This window comes from Capsicum annuum, chromosome 3 (assembly GCF_002878395.1).
Source record: "Capsicum annuum cultivar UCD-10X-F1 chromosome 3, UCD10Xv1.1, whole genome shotgun sequence".
Lineage (NCBI taxonomy): Eukaryota > Viridiplantae > Streptophyta > Magnoliopsida > Solanales > Solanaceae > Capsicum > Capsicum annuum.
Genome location: NC_061113.1, coordinates 265,524,543 through 265,550,819, shown reverse-complemented (window position 1 = coordinate 265,550,819; position 26,277 = coordinate 265,524,543). Strand labels below are relative to the sequence as shown.

The following is a 26,277-nucleotide window of genomic DNA, read 5'->3' as shown; positions in this document are numbered from 1 at the left end:
GATCTAAGCAAAATTTGAACGGGTTAAATCAAATCATATTTATTAATTTAACGTAATTTAGCTTGTCTAAATTTTATTCAACTCACTTATTATGACATCAATTTACTTTATTCGTCTCATTTTATGTGGCATTTTTTTCTTTTTAGTCAGTCTACAAAGAATTTAACCTTTACTATAATTAGGAATAATTTAAGTTAAAATTCTCATTTTATCATTGACAAAATTATGTACAGTCACACAAATATCTAAGGATTGTTTTAGGGTACAAGTTTCAAATGTCTTTCATTTTTTTTAGCACCAAGTTAAGTCAATCGATGTCACATAAATTGAGAAGAAGAAAATACATAATAGTAATAGAGACGGATACATAATTTAAAACAAAATGAATATATAATGTGGTTATAGTGCAATTGATTTAAACTCACAGAACTTTGCATTTCCATACCTTACTACACTTAGAACATGCAGCTCACATGCTTCACTTTGCATGTTGTGAGTTGACATTTCATGCAAGTCGCTGCTGAGTGTGCGACTTACAATTCGCTGGTTACTGTGCGACTTACAAGTCGCTGGTGTGTGTCTGTGCGACTTGCAAGTCGCTCCAACACACGCATTTTGTCCGTTTTAATTTTTTTTCAAATTAATTGTCCCCTTTGGTATCTTTTATAAAAAAAAAGAAGAGCCCTTTTGACTACCTAAAAGATAGCCTTCAACTAATATAGCAAACCACGAAGAACGTCAAAGAGGAATTAGTGGTCCACTGGTCAGAATATGTAATTTTCTGGGGAAGAGTTGAAGAAGAGGGAGGAGTGAATGAACCACTTAACAAACGATATTTAAGAGTTTGGACGATTTCACTGAAGCTTACAAAAAAAAAGTACACCTTTACAAGTTGCAATATACAGTCAAAATATACACAAAACCATACAACACACTAGGGCACAAAATCCAGTACAATTCCACTTCCTTGGGAGTAGGATATTGGAATGAAACAAAGAGGATGGCGTAACCACTAGTACTCTATCCTGATTCTGCATTCTCTATATTTTTCTGTCTAAGTGACATACATGTATTACAAGGAATACCCAAGATATTAGACGGGTCTGGCTATCGTTAGTGCTACACTTTTAACGACTGCTGCTGACCTGCCCCTCTTTTCTCCTGATCTTCAAAGGTTTCGGACGGGGTTGCTGCTTCATAGAAGCACCTACTAAATTTAATCGAGACATAACATATGCCAATAGTTCTTCATGATGGGAAAATGTAAAATCCAAATGAGCATACTCAAACTCATTATATGACACCTCCACACCTGCATCCTTCATCAGCTTATAATGTTTCCTTACCATGGATGGCCTAATGACCTGGTCCTTTTGCCCAGCAACAAGATCAACCGGAATATCAATAAGGAAATAGTATTCCCCCAAATCTAAAGGCCAAGGGGAACCATAAGCTTCCATGTTCGCAGCTGCACTCCCATAGTCGAACATTATAAACTTCCGTCTGTTCTTGATCTGTGCCAAATGAAGAGCCACGCGGAATGAAACAGTTGGCATGTCATTCATATTGTAGTGTGGCAACCCTAAGGCTCCAACCCAATTGGAACTGTCTCCACCAACCAAATAACTTATGAGAGTTTGCACAAGGCCTCTAACTGCTGGTAAGTTGTGGAAGTCTCGGGCCAATTTGTTAAACAGCATGCGGAAAAACCGAGTGGGAATATAGAAAGCTGACATAAAAGGGGCAAGTAGAGGAGACAATAGCAAGAATAAGTATTCCATCATTGTGAATACGGGATTGGAATCATGATGAAACCCAGCAGGCGATAATAGGATTAATCTTGAAAGCCTATGGGGCTTTTCCGCAATTCGACGTGTTAGGAGGTACATTAGAATAGCAGCTCCTCCCAAACTATGACAAATTGCACAAAGTTTGTAAGGCTGATCATTGCCACTCTCTTCCTCCACATTTCTTTGGCTATTTTCCAATTCAGTAACTTTTGTTTTGTGGATCTTCTCTATCATTGCAGGTATATCATGTGTCCCATGCTCATTTATAGAGTACTTCCAGTATCTGCATGAACACGCCACACTTAGGAACTGAAGTAACTTGATAAAAATTCAGCAATCGCCAAAATACATAAACATGAAGATTTTTTTTTCCTCTCCAAAAAGAGGTCAAATGACATTTCAGACTCAATGGGAGTTGCACGAAGTAATGCACTTACTGACGTGAGGATATATTCTTGTCAACGTGCTCTCTCGAGACCAATCCCCGGAAATTTCCTAGGAAAACATCATACCCTGTAATCAAGAAAGAGAAGTGTGAGCACTACAGAATTATCTCAGGATAGTTTATAGTATAGACCAAAAAGTACAAAGCACAAACCTTGATCATAGGCTGCAAATGCTGGGGAACCAACAACTCCATTCGATACCCAACTGTAAATGATATAACCATGGAGTAAATAATGATGCAATTGACAATTAGAACTCATCATCACAGTAAATCTTAACGATAAATTGAAAGTTGGATAGGTCTTGACGGTATTTAAGTAAGAAAGGTGAAATAAGAACTACAAACAAAGAGACCACCCACTCTCGATGCAAGCCAGATTCTGTGACATCGACAAATAGATGCCTCCTCATTTTTAAAAAATGGAGTGGAATACTTTCACGAGATATAATGCGCATGATCTACAAGATAAAAGTTTCACATAGAGTCTATCTCATCCTCAGACGAGCTGACTTGATAGCCCATACCAGTTCTACACCTTTATCACTGCCCATATGGAAAATAGACCATCATTCAGGCTGGACTGATCTTGACGGTATTTAAGAAAAGAGTAATAGAATTATGAATAGAAAGACCACCAAGTTTCAATGCAAGACAGATCCTGTGGCATCGACAAATAGATGCCTCCTCATTTTTATGATTTGGAGTGGATACTTTCACAAGATATAATGTGAATGATCTACAAGATCAAAGTGCCAGATATAGTCGATCTCATCCACAGACGATCTGACCTGATAGCCTATACCAGTTCTACACTTTTATCACTGTCCATATGGAAATAAATCATCTCCAGGCAAATAAGTAGCTTGAAGATAATTGGTTTCACCCAGAAGGTAGTTCAGTCACAATAGCAAATGATCCTGCTTTCAGTATTACTCTGATATTTTGACATTACTTATTATGATCGAGTGTGTACAAGCCAGCTTAGCACACACCTCAATTGTTCCACTGGTACCAACAATATCCCACCATCATAATTCATAGGCGCCAAATTAACTTTGTATACCAAGGCTTTGGCAAATGGGAACAAATCACTTAAGTACTTTGCCGCGGCATTTGAACCCGAGACCTCATGGTTCTCCTCCCACCTAATTGACCAGTCAGCACTAGGCACCGTGAAAAAAACTGACACTATGAATATGTAAGTCGAGAAAATCCTCCCTTGCTGACAATATTCCATCATTCTAGTCCTATATCCCACTCACTACGGAACTAATTAGCACATATGCATGTCATGGTTGGATCTATTTAGAGAAGAAAATAGACAAGAGGATGAAAGGGTCACTTAGACAACTGGCATAGAACCAATAATTACGTACTTCCGAAGTCCTCCTATCTGATCGGCTCTGATTTCAACCAAAAATATTATGAAGTATAATTACTTATAAACCTAGAGGATCTCAAAGGACAACTTGCGATTTATACCAAAGACAAACAGTGTTAACCCAAGTATGCAACAAATTGAACACTACACACAAAAAAGGGAAAATGATTTAGAAGAGTTAGAAGACGTGCGAGGCTCACCCCATGGATGAATCAAAAACCCCATGCTGTAGATAAACAACCTTCCGAGCATCACGTCTGCAAAATCAAGTTAGAAACATCAAGGAGCATCTATAAACAGAAATCCACCTTAAAGATGTGGATATAAAGATTTATTGATGATTAAAAGAACCCAAACCTTGGAATTCTCTCCAAAAGGAGAATATATCCATCATCAGTAACCACACGAAGCGCTTCATATGGGTATCTACATAGGAAAGAGTCACATGCTCAGACTGGAATGCTAAATTTTATTTGGAAATCAATGCACGCTAGTTATGAATACAAAGTGATTAATACACACTTCATCCTTAAGTATTGGTGAGGTTGCCTGAAAATGAACGGGTTTCACTCCAACTCCTGACCAACCAAGTTTTCAACAGTCTATAGAGGATAATGTCAACCCAAACAGCACTGACTAGACCAAAATATAACTGGAAGTCAACAATATTAATTTCAAAATATTTCCAACATAATTCTTGTCGAAAAAACAGTATGTTCAACCAGTTTAGACCGGGCATAATAACTTAAATACCGAGTATTTTAAGGAAACAAGCATTCTCTAGGTTAACCGGATTCATATGCTAATCTTGTCCAGAAGTCAATAAACCTCCAAAGAACTTGTTGAAGTATCTTTTTGATCCTAACTCGAGATAAATTCTCAGACTAATAAGAAAAAATTTAAGAAATCTTTTTAAGTAGAATTCGAAATGCCCAGTCCCTTGAACTGTGCATGCAAGATTTTTTAAAAAGAAAGCTGCGTATGCCAGATGTTAGAAGACGTAGCATGCAAGCAAAGACCCTCACCCAAGCCCTATAATGACATCTTGACATGTCCGAGCATCTGTGTTGAGGATATGAAAGCCCGTCTTCCGTTCTCTAGGAGTAGGATCACTCTCCGAAAGGGTATCCACAGGAACAGAGACACCTGAATCAACAGGGGGAACGTTCTGATGACCGCTGTTGTCAGAAAAAAACCACTTCACCACTTTCTTCAAAGTGCCAATTGGTGAAAGAAGACTGTATACTGCCTTGTGAAAAAATTCAAAAACAGCCTCTATGGTGATCTCAATTGCTAGATGGAGGTCCTACATGTAACAAAATTAAACCAAGTCATTTTCATGAAAAGCTATAATCGAGGAGAAAGCCACAAATAGTATAGCAGGTATGGGACAAGGTAATTTCTAATAGACACAATTTTTAGTTTCCCTTTTCTTCTTTCTGTTCGTCTTCTTTTGGTATTGTTCTCCTGCAGGTAGGGCGAGCAAGAAGGGGAAAGTAATAATCAGAGAGGATTAGGATGTTAGTGACAAAGCCCACCAGGGAGTTAGTTCAGATATCTGATTGCTTCTGTTAGCATAAGAACCACCAGAATTACTCAAGTCCGACTTTTTCAAAAGCCAACCAGACTGGCAGAAGACTCCTGCTAAAGCAGACTCAGGAGAAGATGGGTGTCGACAACTTTCCCTACTTAATGGAGAGACTGCTTCCTGGTTTCAAATCCTAGTCACTCATAGAAACACAGAGCACTTCTCTGTTGCCCCAAAGTCATCGTTCTCAGGTCCAACCATTTCCTTAACATTAAAATGGTAAACAGGAAAACTTACAGCTAATTAAAGTTGTAATTCTTTCTGTTTCATTCTGTTTTCACCTTATATTTTCTAATTCTGAAAGTTCTAATTGACTTCAATGTCGTCCATAGCTGAAGTCTTCTACTAAATTATAAGCAATGGCTGCAATGGTTGCAGGTGCATAAGCAACAAAACAATGACAATAATAGCATAGGATTTTCGCAATGTATATCACTTCAGGTTGATAGTCACAACTATTTTCTTCCCTTCTTGTATACCATATCATTCGTTCAACCACAAACCACCACATCTCTCTGATTTCTTCCTATTAGAGATTGCTAAAACTGAAAGGTTCGCCTTACAGATCAGCAAACACAAAATGATCAAGATTGAAGCTCATCACCACCCCCTTTGTTCACCCAATTTCATGGAGCATTTCCCTTAACCTGCTCCTTGATGTGTTACCTTAGGAGAGGAGTCTCTTCCGAGCACCTCCGCAATCACAACCCGACGTATCATGGATAAAGTTCTCTCACCCTACCATCAGGGACAAAGTCAATTTGTGTGTTTCTTCCATTTCAATCTAGATTTATTCTTCGCTCCCACATCACAGTTCATCCTCCCATGTATTTTCTCCTTTTATTTTTGTGATATCATAATTGTTTTAAAACAACAAAATAAATTCCATGGAATTCGAGGAGAACCAGAAAAGGGGAGACCAATTATCTCACTTCTTCATAGTCCCTCTTCAGGATTTGCCTACGAAATTGATGAAAGTAAATGAAGGTAGCAGCTAAGCAGAGTTGATATTTATAAATCTTGGAATGGAATATTTTTGAGACCCCACTATGTGGGAATATACTAGGTATGTTGTTGTTGTTGTTGTTCCCGCCCTTTACTCTTATGGAAGTAGGCGGGAGCGTCCAAGTAATAAGTTTCCTTATTCTTTATTCTTTTTCCCGTCTACCTTTAAATTTGTTTCCATTTCTGGATCAATTAGTTTCACCTTTCCATACATAGAAAAGAAGTGTAAGGTAAAATGGCACACTCAAATTGCAATTGGCCAGGCAAGGACACAATACAGAATCATATGGATAACCCTTGAGCTGTGAAACCTGGCACACTCAAATTGCAATTGGCCAGGCAAGGACACAATACAGAATCATATGGATAACCCTTGAGCTGTGAAACCTACATTGCGCCACACAAAAAAATACTGGATGAAGAGTAATGTTATGTAAAAATGTCAAACCTCAACAACACCGCGTCTTCTGTCAGTGGCAGACTGGATAAACTGCTCCCTGAGTGTCTGTAATCTCTTCCTAGATTGTACATGGGAAGACTGGAAACTCTCAGATGTCTGAGTGGCTCTACTTCCCCTACCCAAACCATATATAAACAAAGGTAGGCCCAATATAAATTTTATAGGGAACAGTAACCATGAGATGATGTATCTGAACCAATACATCCAATGCCTGTTCCGCCTTGAGTAACTGCGAGCTCTAGATACCCGAGAACTTTGTGAAAGTGGAGATGGAGGACAAATGGTTTCATCAAAATATTCTTCTTCCTCTGAAGATGAATAATCTACACTCGAGGAGGAGGAGGTATCAGAATCAATAGAATGTTCGTGAATGAACTGGTTAAAAGATGAGACGCCACTGTGATCACCAAGAAGGCAGAAGTTAATACAATACTATTATAAAAAGGACACTAACTGAAAAGCCAAAAAAAGGTAAAATGGGAAAAAATACGAAAGCTCACTTCTCCATCCACTGTGGAAGCCGAGGTCCGCGAAAGGTTGGACGTAGTTCCCAACCATGTATACCTTCAAGAATAGTAGATTTCCCCGGCAATATTGTCAACAATAATGCTGACACTCCATTAATCAATCTCACAACATTATTCAGTGACTCATACGTCAATGTCTTAACAGACCTGAATAAAGGTTGACAAGAAACAGAAACATTAACTAATGCATCAATAACAAAACTTCCTGAAGGAAGTTGAGACAAAATCTACAGCTAAAAAGAGTAACCCTAAGGATTTCAAGCTGAACAAATATTACAACATAGGAAAGAATGATACAGATGAGTATGAATAATTACATCATCCATCTGCCAAAGTAATATTTTTGACTTCTAAAGCAGTGGCAGTGGATTATCTAATTATCATTATCAAAAGTTCCATCTTAAACCATCTATTATGTTAAAAAAAAAAAAGGAAATCATTCAGATATTGAGCTTATTATGCTGCACTGCACTCAACCAATGCGCATCATAGAAAAATTCCATTAAACTGCTGCTTGAATGGCAGCAAGAGTAAAATACAAGCAGCTAGAGGTTTGTCTATTAAACTAGAAAGTCCCCCCCAAAACCCCCCTTTCCCCAAATCCCTTTTAGGAAAAGCCACTCCAAAGCAGTTACAGCCTTATAGGCAAAGAATACACAGACACAGCACCCAACGGTGTGTCCTAGTAGTCAATGAAGTGGGTGAAGAACCATGACGTCTCAAATCCCAATGAAGACAAAAACAATATGTGATTCTTCCCATCTGTTCTAGCCTTGGTGGTAAGGGTAGTTAAGATGAGTTGATGCTATCATGTCCGATGGCGGTAAGTGGTAACAGTCTCCGTTAATTTGGCAAGTCTACTATAACAACCAGATACAAGTAATCACAACTCTATTTCTCAGATAACTACTGAACTAGTTTGGTCACTTTTGGTGATATATCCTGTAGAAGCTCGTAGAGTAATAAATAAAGTTGTTAATTTAACTGTCCGGCTGCGGCCTCTCCCTATATTAATTTATATCACATTATACCGAAACTTAATACAAGTTTAGAACACTTCCACGCGCGCATATATTTATGTCTAATATATATGCTTATTTCTTTAATTGTGCATTCATCTTATCTTTATGCTACCACAAAATAAGATGGAACATATTGCTCTACTTTCTACAATATAGAAAATGTTGCACATTCACTCTAACCTTATACTACCACAAATTGAGATCGAACATATTGATCTACTTTCTATTTTCTTAAGCTCTAGCTGAGTAACTGAACCCGAAACAGAACCTTCAACACAATTACAATTTTTTTCCACCAAAATTTAAAAGCATTTAACAGCTGAGCGAGAAGTACACCCATACACCAGTAGAGACAACATTTTACACCTGAACTATGACGATCATAACGAATTTCAACCTCCGAAACAACAATTTTCCAAAATAAACTTATGCTAAAAATTTTTAAAAAAATATCAACATATCATCACCACTTCACCGTAGAATAATGAAGAATCAATCAAATTAGCCTCAATTCAATATCAACAAATCTTCTATTTCATTCAATTATAACAATTATATCCCGATATCGCACACACACATAATTAATAAAGAAGAAGAGATGAAAACTTACTCCTTGGTGACAGCGAGGGTATGGTCAACGAACCGTTGCATTGGTTGCGACAACTTAGATATTATATTTGGATTAGATTTGTTAACAACAACACCAACAACAATAATAAATAATCGAAATCGAATCAATCAATATAACTCCTGCAAACAAATTCGAATTATATCGGTATATTTGTATACTATTTCCCAAAATGCTCCTGTATGTGTGAGAGAGAGGAGGTCCGAATCCGGTGAATTAGGAGTACGAGTAACACGCCTGATTCTTGCCGTATACAGAAAGTCGGTTTGTGGACTGCAAAAATGATTCCCACAGTGCAACTTGGCGTTATTTGATTGGATATAATTGTTTCAGTCGCTTTCAAAGTGCCACGTGCCCTGACGTGTCCCTGACTACTCGTTTGTGTTTATATCCATTCCACTCAATATGCGCTAAAATTTAGCACCTTTTTCTTTCTCTTTTTATAAAAAAAAATCTGGACGGTGTTGATACTAGTGGAAGAAAAAAGCTTAATACTTCCTCCATTTCAAAATAATTAATCTATTAAAAAAATATTTATTAAAAATTTATTTTATTAAATTAATTTTATTAGTTATACTTTAAAAATATAAATTTAAATAAATATATTTTGTTTAGTCATTTAATATTGAGAATAATATTGAAAGAATATAATAAATTTTTTTAAATTTCATCAAAGTAACAATTAAATTGAAATAAATATTAAAAAAAAAATCAATTAAAATAAAACGGAGAAAATAGGATGGGACACAGTTCTCGCTTAAATTTTAATTATTAAGTTAGGACATTATATTATATGTTAGATAAAATGACAAACGTGTGTTGGAAACAGGGTTGGATTTATGGTTTATTTGTGGTGTTTTGACACTCCTTAAATTTGATGTAAATTAGATATAATTCGAAAGTATAATAATAATGATATCAGGTTTAAAAAAATATCCTAAAAATCAAGAAGATAATTGGTGCTTTGATTTATATGTGAAATCTTAAAACTTTTGACATTAAAATATGTGTTCGAACATCTCAAGCATCGATTCCAATTCTGAGTCCATCGCTGAAAAAATATTAATAAAAATTCATAACGAAATAAAAAATCATATACTCTAATCATTTGATTTTACTTGTTACTATTTTACTATTTGAATTTTATTAAATAATTAAAGTAAAAAATTAAACTTAATTGTAATAACACTAACAGAGAGAATGAAGATAGCAGTAGTACTTTTCTTGTTTCTCATATCTCTTACAATGTACAATGGAGGGATATATATAGCCAGATTTCAAACTTCTCCACCAAGCCAATATACAGACGGTGGAAAAACTTATCTTACAAGATTGTCTTTGTGTATCTTGTTTTACAAGAATGTCTTGATTCATCCACATGGGCATCCATAACATATTATTTAATATCTAACACTCCCCCTTGGATGTCCATGTAGAGGATAATCTAGTAAATACGCATTTGAATGTTGTCTCATTAAAAACCTTATCAGAAAAAATTCAGTGGAAAAAAAATATGGTTAAGAAAAAATGAGTACAACACGTATTCTTACTCCCCCCGCTGAAGACCCCGATTCAACCGGTTCAGTCTTCGCATCCCAATCCTGTGTACCATCTTCTCAAAAATTGAAATTGGTAAAGATTTGGTGAACAAATCTGCTGGATTGTCATTGGAGCGGATCTGCCGCACATCAATATCACCATTTTTTTTTAAGATCATGCGTAAAGAATAACTTTGGTGAAATGTGCTTCGTTTTATCTCCTTTTATAAAGCCTTCCTTTAATTGAGTTATGCATACTGCATTGTCTTCAAATATGACCATAGGTACCTTGATATCGAGCTTCAGGCCACATCTCTCTTTGATGGAATGTACCATTGATCTCAACCATATGCATTCTCTACTTACTTCTTGAATTGCTATTATCTCAGCATGATTAGAAGAAGTAGCAACGATAGACTGTTTTGTTGATCGCCATGATATAGCAGTACCTCCGTATGTAAACACATAGCCTATTTGAGATCGTGCTTTATGTGGGTCAGATAAATAACCGGCATCTGCATAACCAACAAGATCTGGACTAGCTTTGTTAGTATAAAATAGACCTATATCAATAATCCCTTTTAGATACCTCAATATATGCTTAATCCCATTCTAGTGTCTCTGCGTAGGAGAAGAACTGTACCTTGCTAACAAATTTACAGAAAATGTTATATCTGGCCTTGTAGCATTAGCGAGATACATAAGTGCACCAATAGCACTGAGATATGGTACTTCGGGACTAGGAATTTCTTCACCATCTTCCAGAGATTGGAATGGATCTTTACTCACTTCGAGTGATTTAACAACTATTGGAGTACTTAATGGATATGCTTTGTCCATGTAAAATCTTTTCAAAACCTTTTCGGTATAGGCAGTTTGATGAATGAAGATCCCGTCTGCTAAATGTTCAATTTGCAGACCAAGACAAAGTTTTGTCTTTCCAAGATCTTTCATTTCGAATTCTTTCTTTAGATATTCAATTGCCTTTTGGACCTCTTCTGGAGTCCCAATGAGATTTATATCATCCACATAAACAGCGAGTATAACAAATTCTAATGTCGTTTTCTTAATAAAAATACAAGGACAAATGACATCATTTATGTAACCTTCGCTTTTCAAATACTCACTTCCTGATTGTTTTAGTCCGTACAACGATCTTTGTAATCTGATTGAATATAATTCACGAGACTTTGAACTATATGCTTCAAACATTTTTAATCTTTCTGGAATTCTCATGTAAATATCGTTATCAGGTGAACCATAAAGATAAGTTGTAACCACATTCATTAGATGAATTTTAAGATTTTCATGTACAACTAGACCGATGAGGTATCGAAATGTTATTGCATCCATAACGAGTGAATACGTTTCTTCATAGTCGACACCAGGTCTTTGAGAGAATCTTTGTGCAACAAGGCGTGCCTTGTATCTTACGGTTTCATTTTTCTTATTTCTTTTACGTACGAAAGCCCATTTATAGCCGACAGGTTTTACACTATCTGAGGTTTGGACTACAGGTCCAAAAACCTCCCGTTTAGCAAGTGAGTTCAATTCAGATTGAATCGTTTCTTGCCATTTTGTCCAATCTTTTCTTCATCGACATTCTTCGACAGATAGAGTTTCAAGGTTCTCATTGTCTTGCATGATATTTAGTGCGACATTATATGCAAAAACATTATCCACTGTAATTTTTGATTGATCTAAATTTACCTCATCACTAGTAGAACTTATTGAAAGTTCTTCATTCACTTGAGTGTCGAGATCGCTGATTTCTTCAGGAATATCAGGATTAATCAGATTTTGAGTCTCTTCAGGAGAATATTTTATAATATTATCTTTATCATTTTTCGCGCTCCTTTTTCTAGAATTTTTATCCTTTGAACCCAAAGGCCTACCACGCTTCAGGCGTGTTTGGGATTCAGAAGCTATTACATTAGAAGATGGTTCTTTTGGAACTTCAATTCAGATAGGCACATTTGTTGCAGGGATATGTGACTTGGTTATCCTTTTCAAATCAGTAAATGCATCTTGCATTTGATTTGCTAATTTTTGCACGTGAATGATCTTCCGGATCTCACTTCCATATGTGGGGTACGTGGATCAAAATGAGATAATGATGAAACTTTTCATGAAATGTTTCTTTTAAGTTCACATTTTTCTCCCCCTAATTGTGGGAATTTTGTTTCATCAAATCGACAATCTGCAAATCGAGCAGTAAATAAATCTTCCGTCAATGGTTCAAGGTAGCGAATTATAGAGGGTGACTCAAACCCAACATATATTCCTAACCTTCTTTGGGGTCCCATCTTAGTACGCTGGGGTGATGCTACTGACACATATACAACACATCTAAAAATTTATAGATGGGAAATATTCGGCTCATGACCCAGGACCAATTGTAACGGGGAGTACTTATTATGATGAGTTGGCTTGAGACGAACAAGTGATGCTGCATGTAAGATAGCATGACTCCAAATAGTAGTGGACAATTTCATTTTCATTAGTGGTCATGCTATCAATTGTAGGCGCTTAATAAATGACCCAGCAAGACCATTTTGAGTATGAACATGAGTAACATGATGTTCAACTCTTATCCCAACTGACATACAATAATTATCAAAAGCTTGGGATGTAAATTCTCTAGCATTATCGAGACGAATAACCTTAATGGAATAATCTGGGAATTGCGCCCTTAATCATATTATTTGTGCCAATAATTTCACAAACGCCAGCCTGTGAGATGACAAGAGACATTTGCGACCATCTTGAAGATGCGTCTATTAAGACCATAAAATATCTAAATGTTCCACTAGGTGGGTGAATAGGGCGACATATATCCCCATGTATACGTTCTAGAAACTGAGGGGATTCGATGCTAACTTTCAGTGGCTATTGCCTAGTTATCAGTTTGCCTTGATAACAAGCAGCACATGAAAATTCATCTGTTGTAAGAATCTTCGGATTCTTTAACGGATGCCTTTTTTGAATTTTCAATAGTTTGTCTCATTACTATTGAGCCAGGATGGCCTATTCGATCATGCCAAAGCACAAAAGTATTTATATCAGTAAACTTCTAGTTTACGATAGAGTGTACTTCAGTTGTACTAATTTTGGCATAGTATAAGTCGGAAGATAAATTGGTTAATTTCTCCAACATTTGTTTTTAACTTGAGACATTCTTGCTAATGCCAAGATATTCGACATTTATTTCATTTATTGTCTCAATATGATATCCATTTCGGCGGATATCTTTAAAACTCAATAAGTTTTTTAGGAATTTAGAAGAGAACAATGCATCTTCTATAACTAATTTTGTCCCCTTAGACAGAAATATAGTAGCTCTTTCGGAGCCTTCAATTAATTTTAAATTATTAGAAATCATCGTAACATTTGCTCTTCTTCTAAGTAAGTGGGAAAAGTATTTTTCATTTTTAAATATTATGTGCGTTATCCCGCTATCAAGTACACAAATATCATCACGATCGACTAGTGATCCAAATAAATTTGAGGAGTATCCATATTTTGTATTTGCTTGAAATAGTAAAGACTCGTCCTGATAACGTATTAAATAATTAAGGGGAAAGGACAGAAACGACACTTCAAATTAAACCATTTCCTTGAAAATGGCCATGGAATTTAAATTTCACTTTCTAGCAATTTTAATTTACTGACTGGTTCTATACCGTTTTTACACAACTTTTATACAGGTTTTATACAAATCTTATACATAAATATTCTATATGAAAATTATACAGTTTTGATATATAATTTATATAATAACTGTACATTTGCACTTCAAATTAAACTATTTCCTTGAAAATGGCCATGAAATTTAAATTCCACTTTCTAGCCATTTTAATTTACTGACTGGTTTTATACTGTTTTTACATAATTTTTATACAGATTTTATACAAATCTTATACATAAATATTCTATACAAAAATTATACAATTTTGATACATAATTTATATAATAACTGTACTTTTTTTACACGTTTTATACAACAATTATATAATTTGTATACACTTTCTATATATTGTACATATATATATTTGATAGAACTATACAATTTCTATACATATATCTTATATAGATTCATATTCTATTTAATAGTTATATCGTTTTTATATAATTAAATTATTATTTCAAAACAATAAAAAAAAAGCAGAATATTTGATCAATTTAAAAATTTATAGTAAAAAAAAAGTTGAATTATTTTTAAAAGGGCCAAATTGCCCAAGTTGAATATTATATCAGTATTTTATATAGACTGTATCAGTATCGTATATGGACTGTATATGGATTTTGTGGATCAAAATGACCCAAATTGGGAAAGATTAGTAAATGGCCATAAAATGACATTTGTTTAGCCGACTGGACATTATTTGTCCAAATACCAAACTTGGGCTATAATTTTTTTAAAAGGTCATAGAATGTCCTTTTCCCAATAATTAAAGCAAAATATTAAATTTAATTGTAATAACACTAACAGACAAACAAAGATAGCAGTAGTACTTTTCTTATTTCTCATATCTCTTACAATGTACAATTGAGGGATATATATAGCCAAATTGCAAACTTCTCCATCAAGCCAATATACAGGCGGTAGAAAAACTTATCTTACAAGATTGCCTTTGTGTATCTTATTTTACAAGAATGTCTTGATCCATTCACATGGTCCATAACATATTATTTTATATCTAACAAATTTTTATTTTTACTTGTCGATTTTGACCTATCAAGAAAAGAGACAAAAAAATTTCTATTTTACTCCTAAAATTAATTGGTTATTCTTCAAATAATTTTCAATACATATTATTTTAAATATCAATTAATACGAATAATATAATATAATATAATAAATAATCACATCAATATGAGAAAAGAAATAAAGTCATCAATGCACTTGTCCAAAATTTGCAAAAAAACTTTAACTTTGCGGACGATCTATTAGCCCATAAAAGTTAAAAAATTGTTATAAGTGAATCACTTTAACTGAATTTCAGCCTAGGTTTGTGTTCCATGCAAATGGAGCGCGTGAAGGAGAAAAATTAATAAGGACAAATAAAAAATTATCACGAGTCAATAATTTTTTCAATTCTTTTTAAAATTTATTTTCTCTTCCATCTTCCCCAAATCTCCATTAAAATACAATTGTAGCTTTGGAAAAAAAAACTATTGACCACCTCAGATCTTCCATGCTGCTTCGATTCATGCGTTAGTTTAAACACCTCCTTTTTTCTTTTTTCCTCTCATTTTTATCAATTTCTGTTTTTCTTTTTCTGAAAAAAACAAGAAAATAAAGATAACCTATTTTGTTGTTTATGAAGGATAACAAATAAAATCTTAATTCTTACAATGCACAAGAGATAAAAGTCATACAGTTTTACTAATTTATCAAGAAGGAGATTTTGGATAAATATGCAACTTTGCTAATTTATTAAGGAGGGAATTTTGAACAGATATGGTTGCATCTGTATAATTTTTTTTTAAGAGGATAAAAAATGATGGAGTTAGAATAATGGAGGGGAAGGGAGCTTAGTTAAAGAAGAAGAGAAAAAAAGGTTGGGTATGGGGTTGATTGAAGTTAAAATTTGAGGAAGATAATGAGTAAAAAGAAAAAAAAAATACGTGTCGATTAGTATTTGGTGTGTGGTCAACACTTATTTCTAAAAAAAAAATGGCTTTGATCCAAAAATGACATAATAATATCAATTTAAAATGATTTAGAGAATAATAGATCGCCCACAAAGTTAAATTATCTTTTTGCAAATCTCGAATAAGTTCAATGGGGATTTAAAATCTTTTTTTTATCAATAATTATTTTTCTTAATGAATGTAACATATCAAAAATTGACAAGTAAAAACAAATGGCAGAAGCCGTAGCAATTGACTACGCTGCGCTTAGTTTGATAGAACTTAATGAGTCTGGACGACTGGATTTAATAGCAGTGTTTTAGCACTCGTGAAGCAATGGTAAGAAAGTAAAAGTTGAAACAAATTCGAAGGTCTCTCTGATGAATGACGAGTCATCTTGCTCACTTTGGTGAAATATACTTTCTTTTGAGTTTCGACACTTAACATCCAAAGACAACTCATTTTCGAAAAGATTATTTTCGTCTCGTATTAAAAGTTCAAGCTTCCTTTTATAATTCAGCCCAAAACTTTTTCCCTCGGTTAGACAGAAAGGTCGACAATAGAACACGTGAGATAGACATTGGGAAATTTGACACTATCCATGTATAAAGATTACACACTTTTATAGGGACGAAGACGCTGGAACTATATGTAAATTGTTGCCCACCTAGCTAATTAGATGCAAAATTGCAAACCCAGGAGGAAATACTTCGCATCCTGTTAGCCAAGTCTTGGTAAGCATCCCATCAGGAAGAGAAAATTTTGGGATCAAACAACTTTGCAAACTTGGTTTTGTGTTTACAAATGTTCCTACTGCAATGCAGACCTAAACTTGGAGGATATTAAAACTAATGCCAAATTTATTCTAAATATAACCCATCTTATTCCATCAACCATGAAACTATTTTGTACCACCTGCCATATGGTATAAAATAGTCCAGGGATTATAATCCCAGGATAATTTAGTCTAGGTACTAAACGACCCCTTTTGGTTTGAGGTATAAAAAATCCAAGGGATAAATTATCCCGGGATAAAATAAAAGATCACTTAATCCCTTGTTTGGTTGGAGGGATTAACCCAACCCGGGATAACTTATCCCACCATTTTCCCTTTAGTGATGGGACAACTTATCCCATATACATGGTGGGATAAGTTATCCCGGTATTAGTTATCCCCGGATAAAGATTTCCCAACCAAACGATCCCTTGGTATTGGTTTGATCCACGAAACATATGCACGTGTCCAAATCATGAGTTCCCATCATGTATGCTACACTAATCACTTGTAGGTAGTATAATTGTGGACTGTAGTCAACAAAACGGATAGCACATTTCATCTGTTTAGTAATCACAAACTAAACTTTGTCATTTCTCACGTTCAACATGATTCATGCTACTACTTTGACAATGCATATGCAACATCCAGTTTGTTTCCCATGTTGTCTTGAACCTGTGTGCCATGGAACTGTAGGATGAGGAGTTTGGTGTACCGATGATTGATGCATCACTATTAACAGATGTCACCTTCAACTGATATTACAGTCTTCAGCTGCTTCTTTGTTACCTCCAACAACTTCCAAGAACGCAAACTCAGAAACCAAAGCCAAGTGAGCACTACCCAATTGCTGCAACTCAGAAATTCAAATCAAAATTAGCTTACAGAAGAAGCAAACACCCATTCTTCTCATTTATCAGAAAATACCGAACCCATGGTTCAGGTAAGTTTTTCCAAAAACAATTTGAATAATCTAAAGTGAAATAATTTTGAATCTTGTGGATCGAAATCCATAAATGTCATTAATTTCAAGAATGCTTCTCCGGAACCAATATCGAGGAAATCTTTTGGTAGACTGTCTTTATCCAGTTTTTAGCCTTTTCCTTTACTGGGGGTCCAATCCCGGCAGGATGACCGGAGTTAATACATCAGGGGAAAACAGCATTTACTACGATGCTGGTTTCAAATCGTATGAGATCACTAAATGCCAGTCAGGAGTAGAAGCATGGTACGAATGGATAGAACTTAGCAGGAATTTTACGAGGAGAGTTAAGAGTTAGTCATAACTCATAAAACTCTAAAATGGTTGGTAGCAGTCTTTATTGAAGCATCAAAAACACAGGGGAAAGAAGTCAGAAGATGGAAGACAAAAGACAAAGGACTTCTCAGAGCTTTTCTACACTCTCAAGTACAATGAAAATGGGAGATACATCAGTTTCATAGCTATTCAAGGCCAGAACAAATCCATCATTATTACACCAGAGAGCTATTACAGAGGAGGGTGGGGAAACATAGCCCACAAAATTGCAAAATTCATCTATGTACCAGAGATTGCACATCAATTGCAAGGAGCACCTACAAGTCAACTAACAGTATCCTTCAAAGACACAGAGCATCTCAAGGAATATATCAAACATAGTGAGATCCAGGAGTGCTCTTATCCAGCTTAGCAAATAAAAGTTTAATGGTTCAGCATAAGGAATAGATGTTGTGACAAGATTTCGGGAGCCTTTGGTTCCTGATGGATGAATATATCCCAATGTGCAATCAAGCACCAGGTCATTTTATTAGGTAAAGGACCGAAATCTAAATTAATTAAATACATTTTTAAATATATAAGTTGGATGAATCTATTTCTAGCACAATACTTCGTGTTTCAACAACCTAATTAATGTATTTGCCTCTTTTGCATAATCCAACACGTCCTTGTTAACAACATCAAGTTACTATGTCAGAAGAACAGTACCTTATAGGGAAGACACCACCTCTTTTCTTCAAGACATTAACTGGTAAAGTATCTAAAACTTTTGTCGGTGTAAGACCATCAGAATACCTGCAAGTGGTGGATTTTACTTCAGTGCTTACTCCTGTCCAGCAAGTTAGGAGAAAAATATAAGTAGCAGTTGTAATCAACAGCATTAGTTCCACAAATAATCAACAGTTCCCAGAAACTTCGAGTGGTAAGATGTGGCTAATGGTTCACCACTGTTATCCCTTGTTATAAGATGTGGTTAGGAAGACAGAAGGGGAATATACAAGGGAATAAACATCAACTGTGGATAGGAAGGACAAACCGTACCTTACAATTGCATAAGAACTATCTAGCAGGACAAGCCGTACCTTCACAATCGCATAAGCACTATTTAGCTTCACATGGTGCATAGCTACGTGGGATCCAGGGGCGCCAATCGCAGCATTCATCTCCCCTTCGCTCCATCAAGAATTAAAAAACTTGAAGTCAATTGCATGCACACAACAAATTTCTTCATCAGAATCATATGATAGAGCAAATAATTTAGTTTTCTCACAAGTAAACCAATTGACATCAGAAATCTCAAACATAAATGAATCAAGAAACAAACACACTAGATGATTTATGAAGGGCATTAAAAGCTGAACCCAAATAAATTCAGCAACAACCAACATATTAGAGGAGTTATAAGTTTTATCAATCTAATTTTGGTTTATCCAGACAACTCTTTTCGGTTATGTAGCATTAGTTGGTAGCAGTCTTCTTCTTATTAAATAATTTTAAGCCATATGTAAATAGATACTTGCATATATCCATTTTTGTTCTACTCTATCAATATAAGTTTTATCCCCATAAATTTGGTTTCCAAAGTTTGATATATACTAGGTATCAAGAGTTTGACCATACAACAGGTTATAGTGAAGACTGAGAATGAGGATATAGAGAAGACATCATGTTGTAAAAAGTACCACATTGTTTTCTCACAAAACAAAAACTGAAGCAACTTATGGCCTCCCTTAGGTTTTATGAATACTCTAGCTATCTGTTTTATAGGAACGCATAGATCCTTGCTTCACCTGTCCATTAGAACAAACAAAGTCCCCCTTTCTCTTCTAAGACGAAGAACTTGAAAGGGATGGCATCGTCTCTGACCAGACAACTCTTTTCGGTTATGTAGCATTAGATTGAGCTGCTATATAAAAACAAATCCTTTGAGAAGCAAATAACTCTACGGAGAAGCATGCAGATCATATGACTAGAGAAGTACTTAAATATTGCATAAAGGATACTGAATTGAGATCTGGCGTATTACCTCAGATGATGATAAGAATTTGTAGATTGGACTCTATCACAAGGGATAAACAAATAGGCATTGTTTCAACAAGTTACTTTTAAAAATGGAAGTCAATGACCTACTTCATAAAGATAAGTTTCAGTTATTCACACTGGGGAGTGCTAGTATAATCACCTGCAAGCACAATAGGTACATGGTCCCACTTTTCTGAAAGTATGTGAGCCTTCGACAAAAGAAACCGAATCTGAAAGGAAGAATATGAGAAGCAAGTTACCGTGCGGTGATAAACGGAAGGAAATAGCAATCCTTGGTACCACACATCAATCTGCTGAGAGTTGGGGATTTGAACAGTTTATAACAAATAACTGTTCCGCTAGAAATTGGTGGATCCTGAGTTTATGTCATTGTTCAATAAAAGATCTTGATTTTTTATCAATCTAGACAACACAAAGCATCATTAAAGACTAAAGATTAAACAAACGAAAAAACTAACTTAATATAACACAAGCTCTATAACGTTTTATTTTACTCCTTTTGATAAAGAGCTCTATAACATTTTATTTTATGGACGATAAATGGATAACTAAAGACTAACAACAACAGAAAAAAATTCTCACATCTATTTGATGTTGTCATGCTGTGTGAATCTGTTACGAGATCACCACGAATCCAACAAAAAATATCTTATTATTTATTTCAATTTTTCATAAGAAAATATTGAAACATAATTTATACCCATAAATTTTAAATACTATTAAATATAACCATAAAATAATCATTTATAATGAACTGCATAATATATTATCTAAAAATCATAGCACGACCTTTTTAATAAAGATAATAATAATACCATTACCAGCTATTATGATCTAAAAATAACTAACATAATAATAAAGACAACAATTGACTAAATTAAAATACTCTATAGCTGGTAGTGTCTCTCCCAGACATCGATTCAAGAACTCCAATTATCCTGCCACGATAATTATGAATTCGAGAACTCTCCTCTTCTGGCTCAGGGGCATCATTTAGATTAAACTTGAGGTGCTCAACCTTAATAGCACTTGTTGTTTCTCCTTCAACTTTCTCCAACTACAATTTAATTGACATCATTTGCTCAGCCATATGGTTATCTGGCGGTATTTCGCGCTTGGGTGCCTGATCTTATACATTAGTATTCGCGATTTTTCCCTCTCTTCCAATGCTTGTGATTCCTTAAGTAGATCTTTTAATGTCTTGTTTAGATTTGTCCTCAACTTGATCGCGTTGGCGATCCTTTAGTTTCATTTTGAAAATTTTGTTAATATTTTTTCAATATATGTGAAGCCATACGAACATTATTGTCCACTTGATGTAAGCATCATAACTCCAACATCGGGTCTAGTCCAAGTCAAAAGCTTTTTTGCATCCTTGAATAATATTTTTTTTCTTTTCGAGAAAGTAAATACTCGTGCTTTTGCACATTCAATTAGCTTCGTCTCAATCTTCTGTCTACCTTTTTCAATTACCTTTGCCATTGCAAAAGCAAATAACTAATAAAGACAATAAGATAATTTGGTTGAATAAGTCTGAGCAATTTTCTAAGAGGAACACTTGTTAATGCATAGTAGATGCACGAGTCTATTTGTCATGTTTGTTTATTATTTTTTGTTCTGAGTCTATATGTCACGTTTATTTGCAAGTTTCTTTAATGTTTTCTTGTTATGAGTCTATCTGTCACGTTATTGGCAAGTTTTTTAATATTTCCATATATGTGAATCTATTACGAGATTACCATTGTCCTCATTTTTATTTCACTACAATTGCAAAGTAATAGTGTTGAATTGAATCTAAAGATAAATTGTTACAATTATCTAATGTTTTCTTATTGTGAGTCTATTTTTAACGTGTATTACCATGTTTGCTTATTATTTACATATTATGAGTCTATTTGTCACATTTATTTAGTATTTTCACATTATGTGAATCTATTGTGTGATTCCAAGTAATCGTGCAATAGATTCACATCATATGAAAAACACTAAATAAACATGATAAAACATATGTCAATGAATTCATAATATAAAAATAATAAACAAACATGACAATGCACGTGACAAATAGACTCGTAATATGAAAATATTAAATAAATAACAATTTATTTTTCATTAATCTTTAGATTAAGTTAAGCATTGTTGACAACTGTTGTTGGATTCATAGTAATCTCATAATAGATTCACATAATATGAAAACATTAAATAAACGCGACAATACACATGACAAAGTCATAGCATGAAAACAATAAATAAGCATCGCAATACATATGACAACAAAAGATTCATAACAAGAAAACATTAAACGTGACAAGTAGACACACAAACCTACTATAAATTAACAAGTGTTCTTTATGAAAAAATGTCCAGTCTTATTCAGCCAAATCATCTTAGTCTTTATTAGTTATTTACTTTTGCAATGGCAAAGAGGGCCTGAAAAGATAAGCAGAAGATTGAAATGAAGCTAATTGAATGAGAGAAAGCACGAGCAGCTACTTTCTCGAAAAGAATGAAAACATTGCTCAAGAATGCAGAAAAGCTTTCAACTCGAACTGAAGAAAATGTTGGAGTTATGATGATTACTCCAAGTGGAAAACCATGTTCCTATGGTTCCATATATATTGAAGAAATCATTGAAAAAATTTTCAAAATGAAACTAGAGAATCGTCAACGCAATCATGCTAAGGGCAAATCTAATGTCTTTGAGACATTAGAAGATTTGCTTAAGTAAGTACAAACATTGGAATAGAGAGAAAAACTGCAAATACTAATGTATAAGATCACACACCCAGGCTCGAAAATACCGCCAGATAACCACATGGTTGAGCAGATGTTGTCAATAAAGTTGCAACTAGAGAAAATTAAAGAAGAAACAAGTGTTGTTTGATCTAAATAATGTCCCCGAGCCAGAAGAGGGGGAGAATTCTTGAATTCATATTATCGTGGTAGTGATAATTGAAGTTCTTGAATTTGAATATGTGTTTGGGAGAGACACTACTAGCTATCGAGTATTTTAAATTAGTCAATCGTTGTCTTTATTATTATGATAGTTGTTTTTAGATCACAATAACTGATAATGGTATTATTAGTGTCTTTATTAAAAACATATGCATTATTGAACAAGGTCTTTGGGGCATTAGAGAATCTCCAAAAAGAAGCACAAGATTTGACAGAGAGAGGGAAACACTGAATACTTATGTATAAGATCAAGAACCAGGCTTAGAAATACCGCCAAATTGACACATGGTTGAGCACATGTTGGTAATTAAGTTGCAGACATAGAAAGTTAAAACAGAAACAAGAAGTGCTATTAAGGTCGAGCACCTCAAGATTGATTTAAATGATGCTCCTGAACCAGGAAAGGGGGAGGGTTCTTAGAACTCATAATTATCATGGAGGTGGAAATTAGAGTTCTTAAACTTGAAGCTACGTTTGAAGGAAACTTAACCAACTATCGAATCTTCTAATATGTCAATTTGTTATTAATTCGGTTCCTGTTAGTCTTCAATTATCTATTTATCTAAGATTTTAGATCATAAAATAAAAGGTTATGGAGTTCTTTTGTTTTTTTAATGAAGAAGTTATGGAGTTCTTGTGTTATAAGTTAAGTTTATTCGTTTGTTTCATCTTTAGTCTTTAATAATGCTTTGTGTTGTCTAGATTGATAAATTAGTTGAGATCTTTTATTGAACTAATGACCACTGTGAAAACGATGGATCAATGAAAATCCTCATGCACTCATTAGTGTTCTTTTATGTTTCAATCTCCATCGAGGTTGGTGCATTTACATTTTACATCCAAGCGAGCTCTCTATGAGACAGTGAAATTTCTGCAATATGAGTTTATCTAATATCTATTAAATTTAATGTGATATTCAGGACCCCAAGAGAGATTGAGCCTGATTTTTCAACCCGATCCACATATGTAATGGGATAAAGTACCTTATTTCTTTTCATCGAGAGAATATACACAAATGATGTTCCTGTATTTCACGATACAAAATAAATTTCACTCAATTACATTAGCCTTAGAGAATGCTTTCCAGTGTGTAACCTTGATTACTAAACTAGCAACGTAGGTATTAAGGGGTCGTTTGGTTGGAAAAGAGTTATCCCGGGATAATTAATCTCGGGACTGGTTATCTCGGGATTAGTTATTCCACCATGTATATGGGATAATTTATCACATCACTATGGTGTAAATGGTGGGATAAATAATTCTAGTACTAACTAATACCTCACACCAAACATGGGATAAAATAGTCCTTCATTTTATTCCGAGAAAATTTATCCCTTATACCTCACACCAAACTACCCCTAAATATTCAAAGAGCAATTCATGCATAACAATCCTTGAACTATTAAGGACCACATAATAATCAGGGGCAAATGTATTTGCATTACTAAACCATGCATTGGAAGCACAGTTTAGGCTTAAAGCACAAAAAGGGAGATTTACATCCCTAAGAAGTATTAATGTTATTTGTCTAACTATTAAACCTTGTCAAGGTAAATTAACATGTAAAGTAGTTGCCTATCAATTTTTATGATACAAAATATAGATAGTTAAACTCATAATATGGGATCTAACTTGACCAAGCTTAACATCTCCGCAGGTTGGAAAATTATATAGCACATGAATGTTCCAAATTACAAGCCTCCTTGACTGGGCTTCACGCATCTGTCCGTACCAGATAAATTTATACATATAAACTGAAAGAGATGTGACTAAATAAGAATGAAACTATGAAAAAAAACTGTGATTGTCTAGACAAATCACCCTGGAAATCAGATGAAACATCCAGTTCAGAATAAACAGAAATATGCTTTCTGATATCAGCTAAATCAAATGCTCCAGAGCTAAACTATGGGCATATGTTTTTATTGGTAGAGCTTGACCAACTATAAGTGATCTACATACTTATGCACGAAGGAATTCTTGGATAAGAGGTCAGTTAAGCCATTGGTCATCATATACGCATATTCTGAAGAACCTGAAGCTCGATGAGCTTAGATTAATCACTACGTACTAGTTAATGCTCATATTTAGGTTGCCGGCCAGTTTAGTTTGGTTCTCTTTTTTAGCCCTATATCTCCTTTTACATATTTGTACCCATCCAGCCAATTATCCAAATTTCAAGCATTCCTTTGTCACTCACTGATCCCATTAGTCTAGATGAGATTGCAGAATATAAGAAAAGAAGTTTGCAATTCACTACTACTACCTCAAAACAGAGAGTTGAGCGACATTATCGCAATGACCATACTGCCTAAATTCAATGCTTTCACCCTCTAACAACTGAAACCTGGCATGAGCAAGTACTCATTTCAGTCCAAAAAAGCATCAAGCTACTAACTAGAAGGTACAACCTTTACTTCTTGCTCTTACTTATCGGCCTTCCAAACCATAGCACAACCATCAACAGAGCCGCCAGTGCGCCTCTACATGGTAAAAGGCTAAAAGCAACGCATTGAATATTTTTCTAAGAGAAACAAGTATAATGAATGATAATACTACAATTTTCCTTTTATTTCAACTCATGGGAGGCCGCCATGGCGGTTATAGACCTTATAGGAACCGTGATATCCAGCTTTCTCCAAAATGTTTAGTAGATCGTAGTACATGTCCACTTCCTATTCATATCACATTAATAAAATTCTTCAATTAGCTTCATCTCCAAAGCATAGTCATATATATAAATGTACTGGTAATCAAAAAGGGCAACTGTTAATTACTTGTAGGCAAATTTTATCAGGATTCAATCCGAGGAGTTCTTCACAAATAACTCTTCTATGGTGGTTTCAATCTAAGTAATTTGGGGGAACATTTCTATATAGATCTCCGTGATTGGAAACATTCCTATCTCCCAATATGTTATACAATACAACCGAAAACCTCTCCGCTGCACCAATATCACATACACTAATTCAAACTTCAACATTACCCAAAATAAAAAGAGTCGATAGTCAAAAACACACCTAAAGAATCTCGTTTTTTTTTAAGTTTCATACTTGAACTATCAGGTGTGTGTGTTTCCGACTGAACTATCACCAACTATTAATTGTTCACTTTTTCTACCTGAAAAGGTATGAAATTCAAACAGTTAGTAATTGAGTTGTGTTTTAATAAATAGACGCGATAGTTGAAGTAGAAAACTCACACAACTAATAAATCGGTATG

At 34.6% G+C, this 26,277-nt stretch overlaps 2 protein-coding genes across 36 annotated transcripts in view; both read right to left on the bottom strand.

The window, feature by feature from the left end:
* Window positions 1-835: 835 nt before the first annotated feature.
* On the bottom strand, window positions 836-9,288 carry LOC107864769. Its single transcript, XM_047410088.1, has 9 exons — window positions 8,832-9,288; window positions 7,173-7,346; window positions 6,661-7,069; window positions 4,645-4,925; window positions 3,977-4,045; window positions 3,820-3,876; window positions 2,389-2,441; window positions 2,228-2,303; window positions 836-2,073 (listed from the first exon to the last, which is right to left on the bottom strand). Exons 1-9 carry the CDS (start codon window positions 8,870-8,872, stop codon window positions 1,128-1,130), a joined length of 2,106 nt encoding a protein of 701 aa, XP_047266044.1. The 5' UTR covers window positions 8,873-9,288; the 3' UTR covers window positions 836-1,127.
* Window positions 9,289-17,333: 8,045 nt separating this feature from the next.
* Window positions 17,334-26,277, bottom strand: part of LOC107862144 (carbon catabolite repressor protein 4 homolog 3) — a 29,713-nt gene continuing 20,769 nt past the window's right edge. For 4 of the 35 annotated variants that reach the window (XM_047410049.1, XM_047410081.1, XM_016707614.2 and 1 more), the window contains 4 exons: window positions 26,076-26,175; window positions 19,140-20,309; window positions 18,766-18,886; window positions 17,334-17,649 (listed from right to left, as the gene is read on the bottom strand). The gene's annotated coding sequence lies outside the window, so the exon portion shown is untranslated. Of the gene's footprint in view, window positions 17,650-18,765; window positions 18,887-19,098; window positions 20,456-25,321; window positions 26,000-26,075; window positions 26,176-26,277 lie in introns of all 35 variants that reach the window. The other 31 variants (XM_047410065.1, XM_047410064.1, XM_047410078.1 and 28 more) reach the window with 31 other exon arrangements.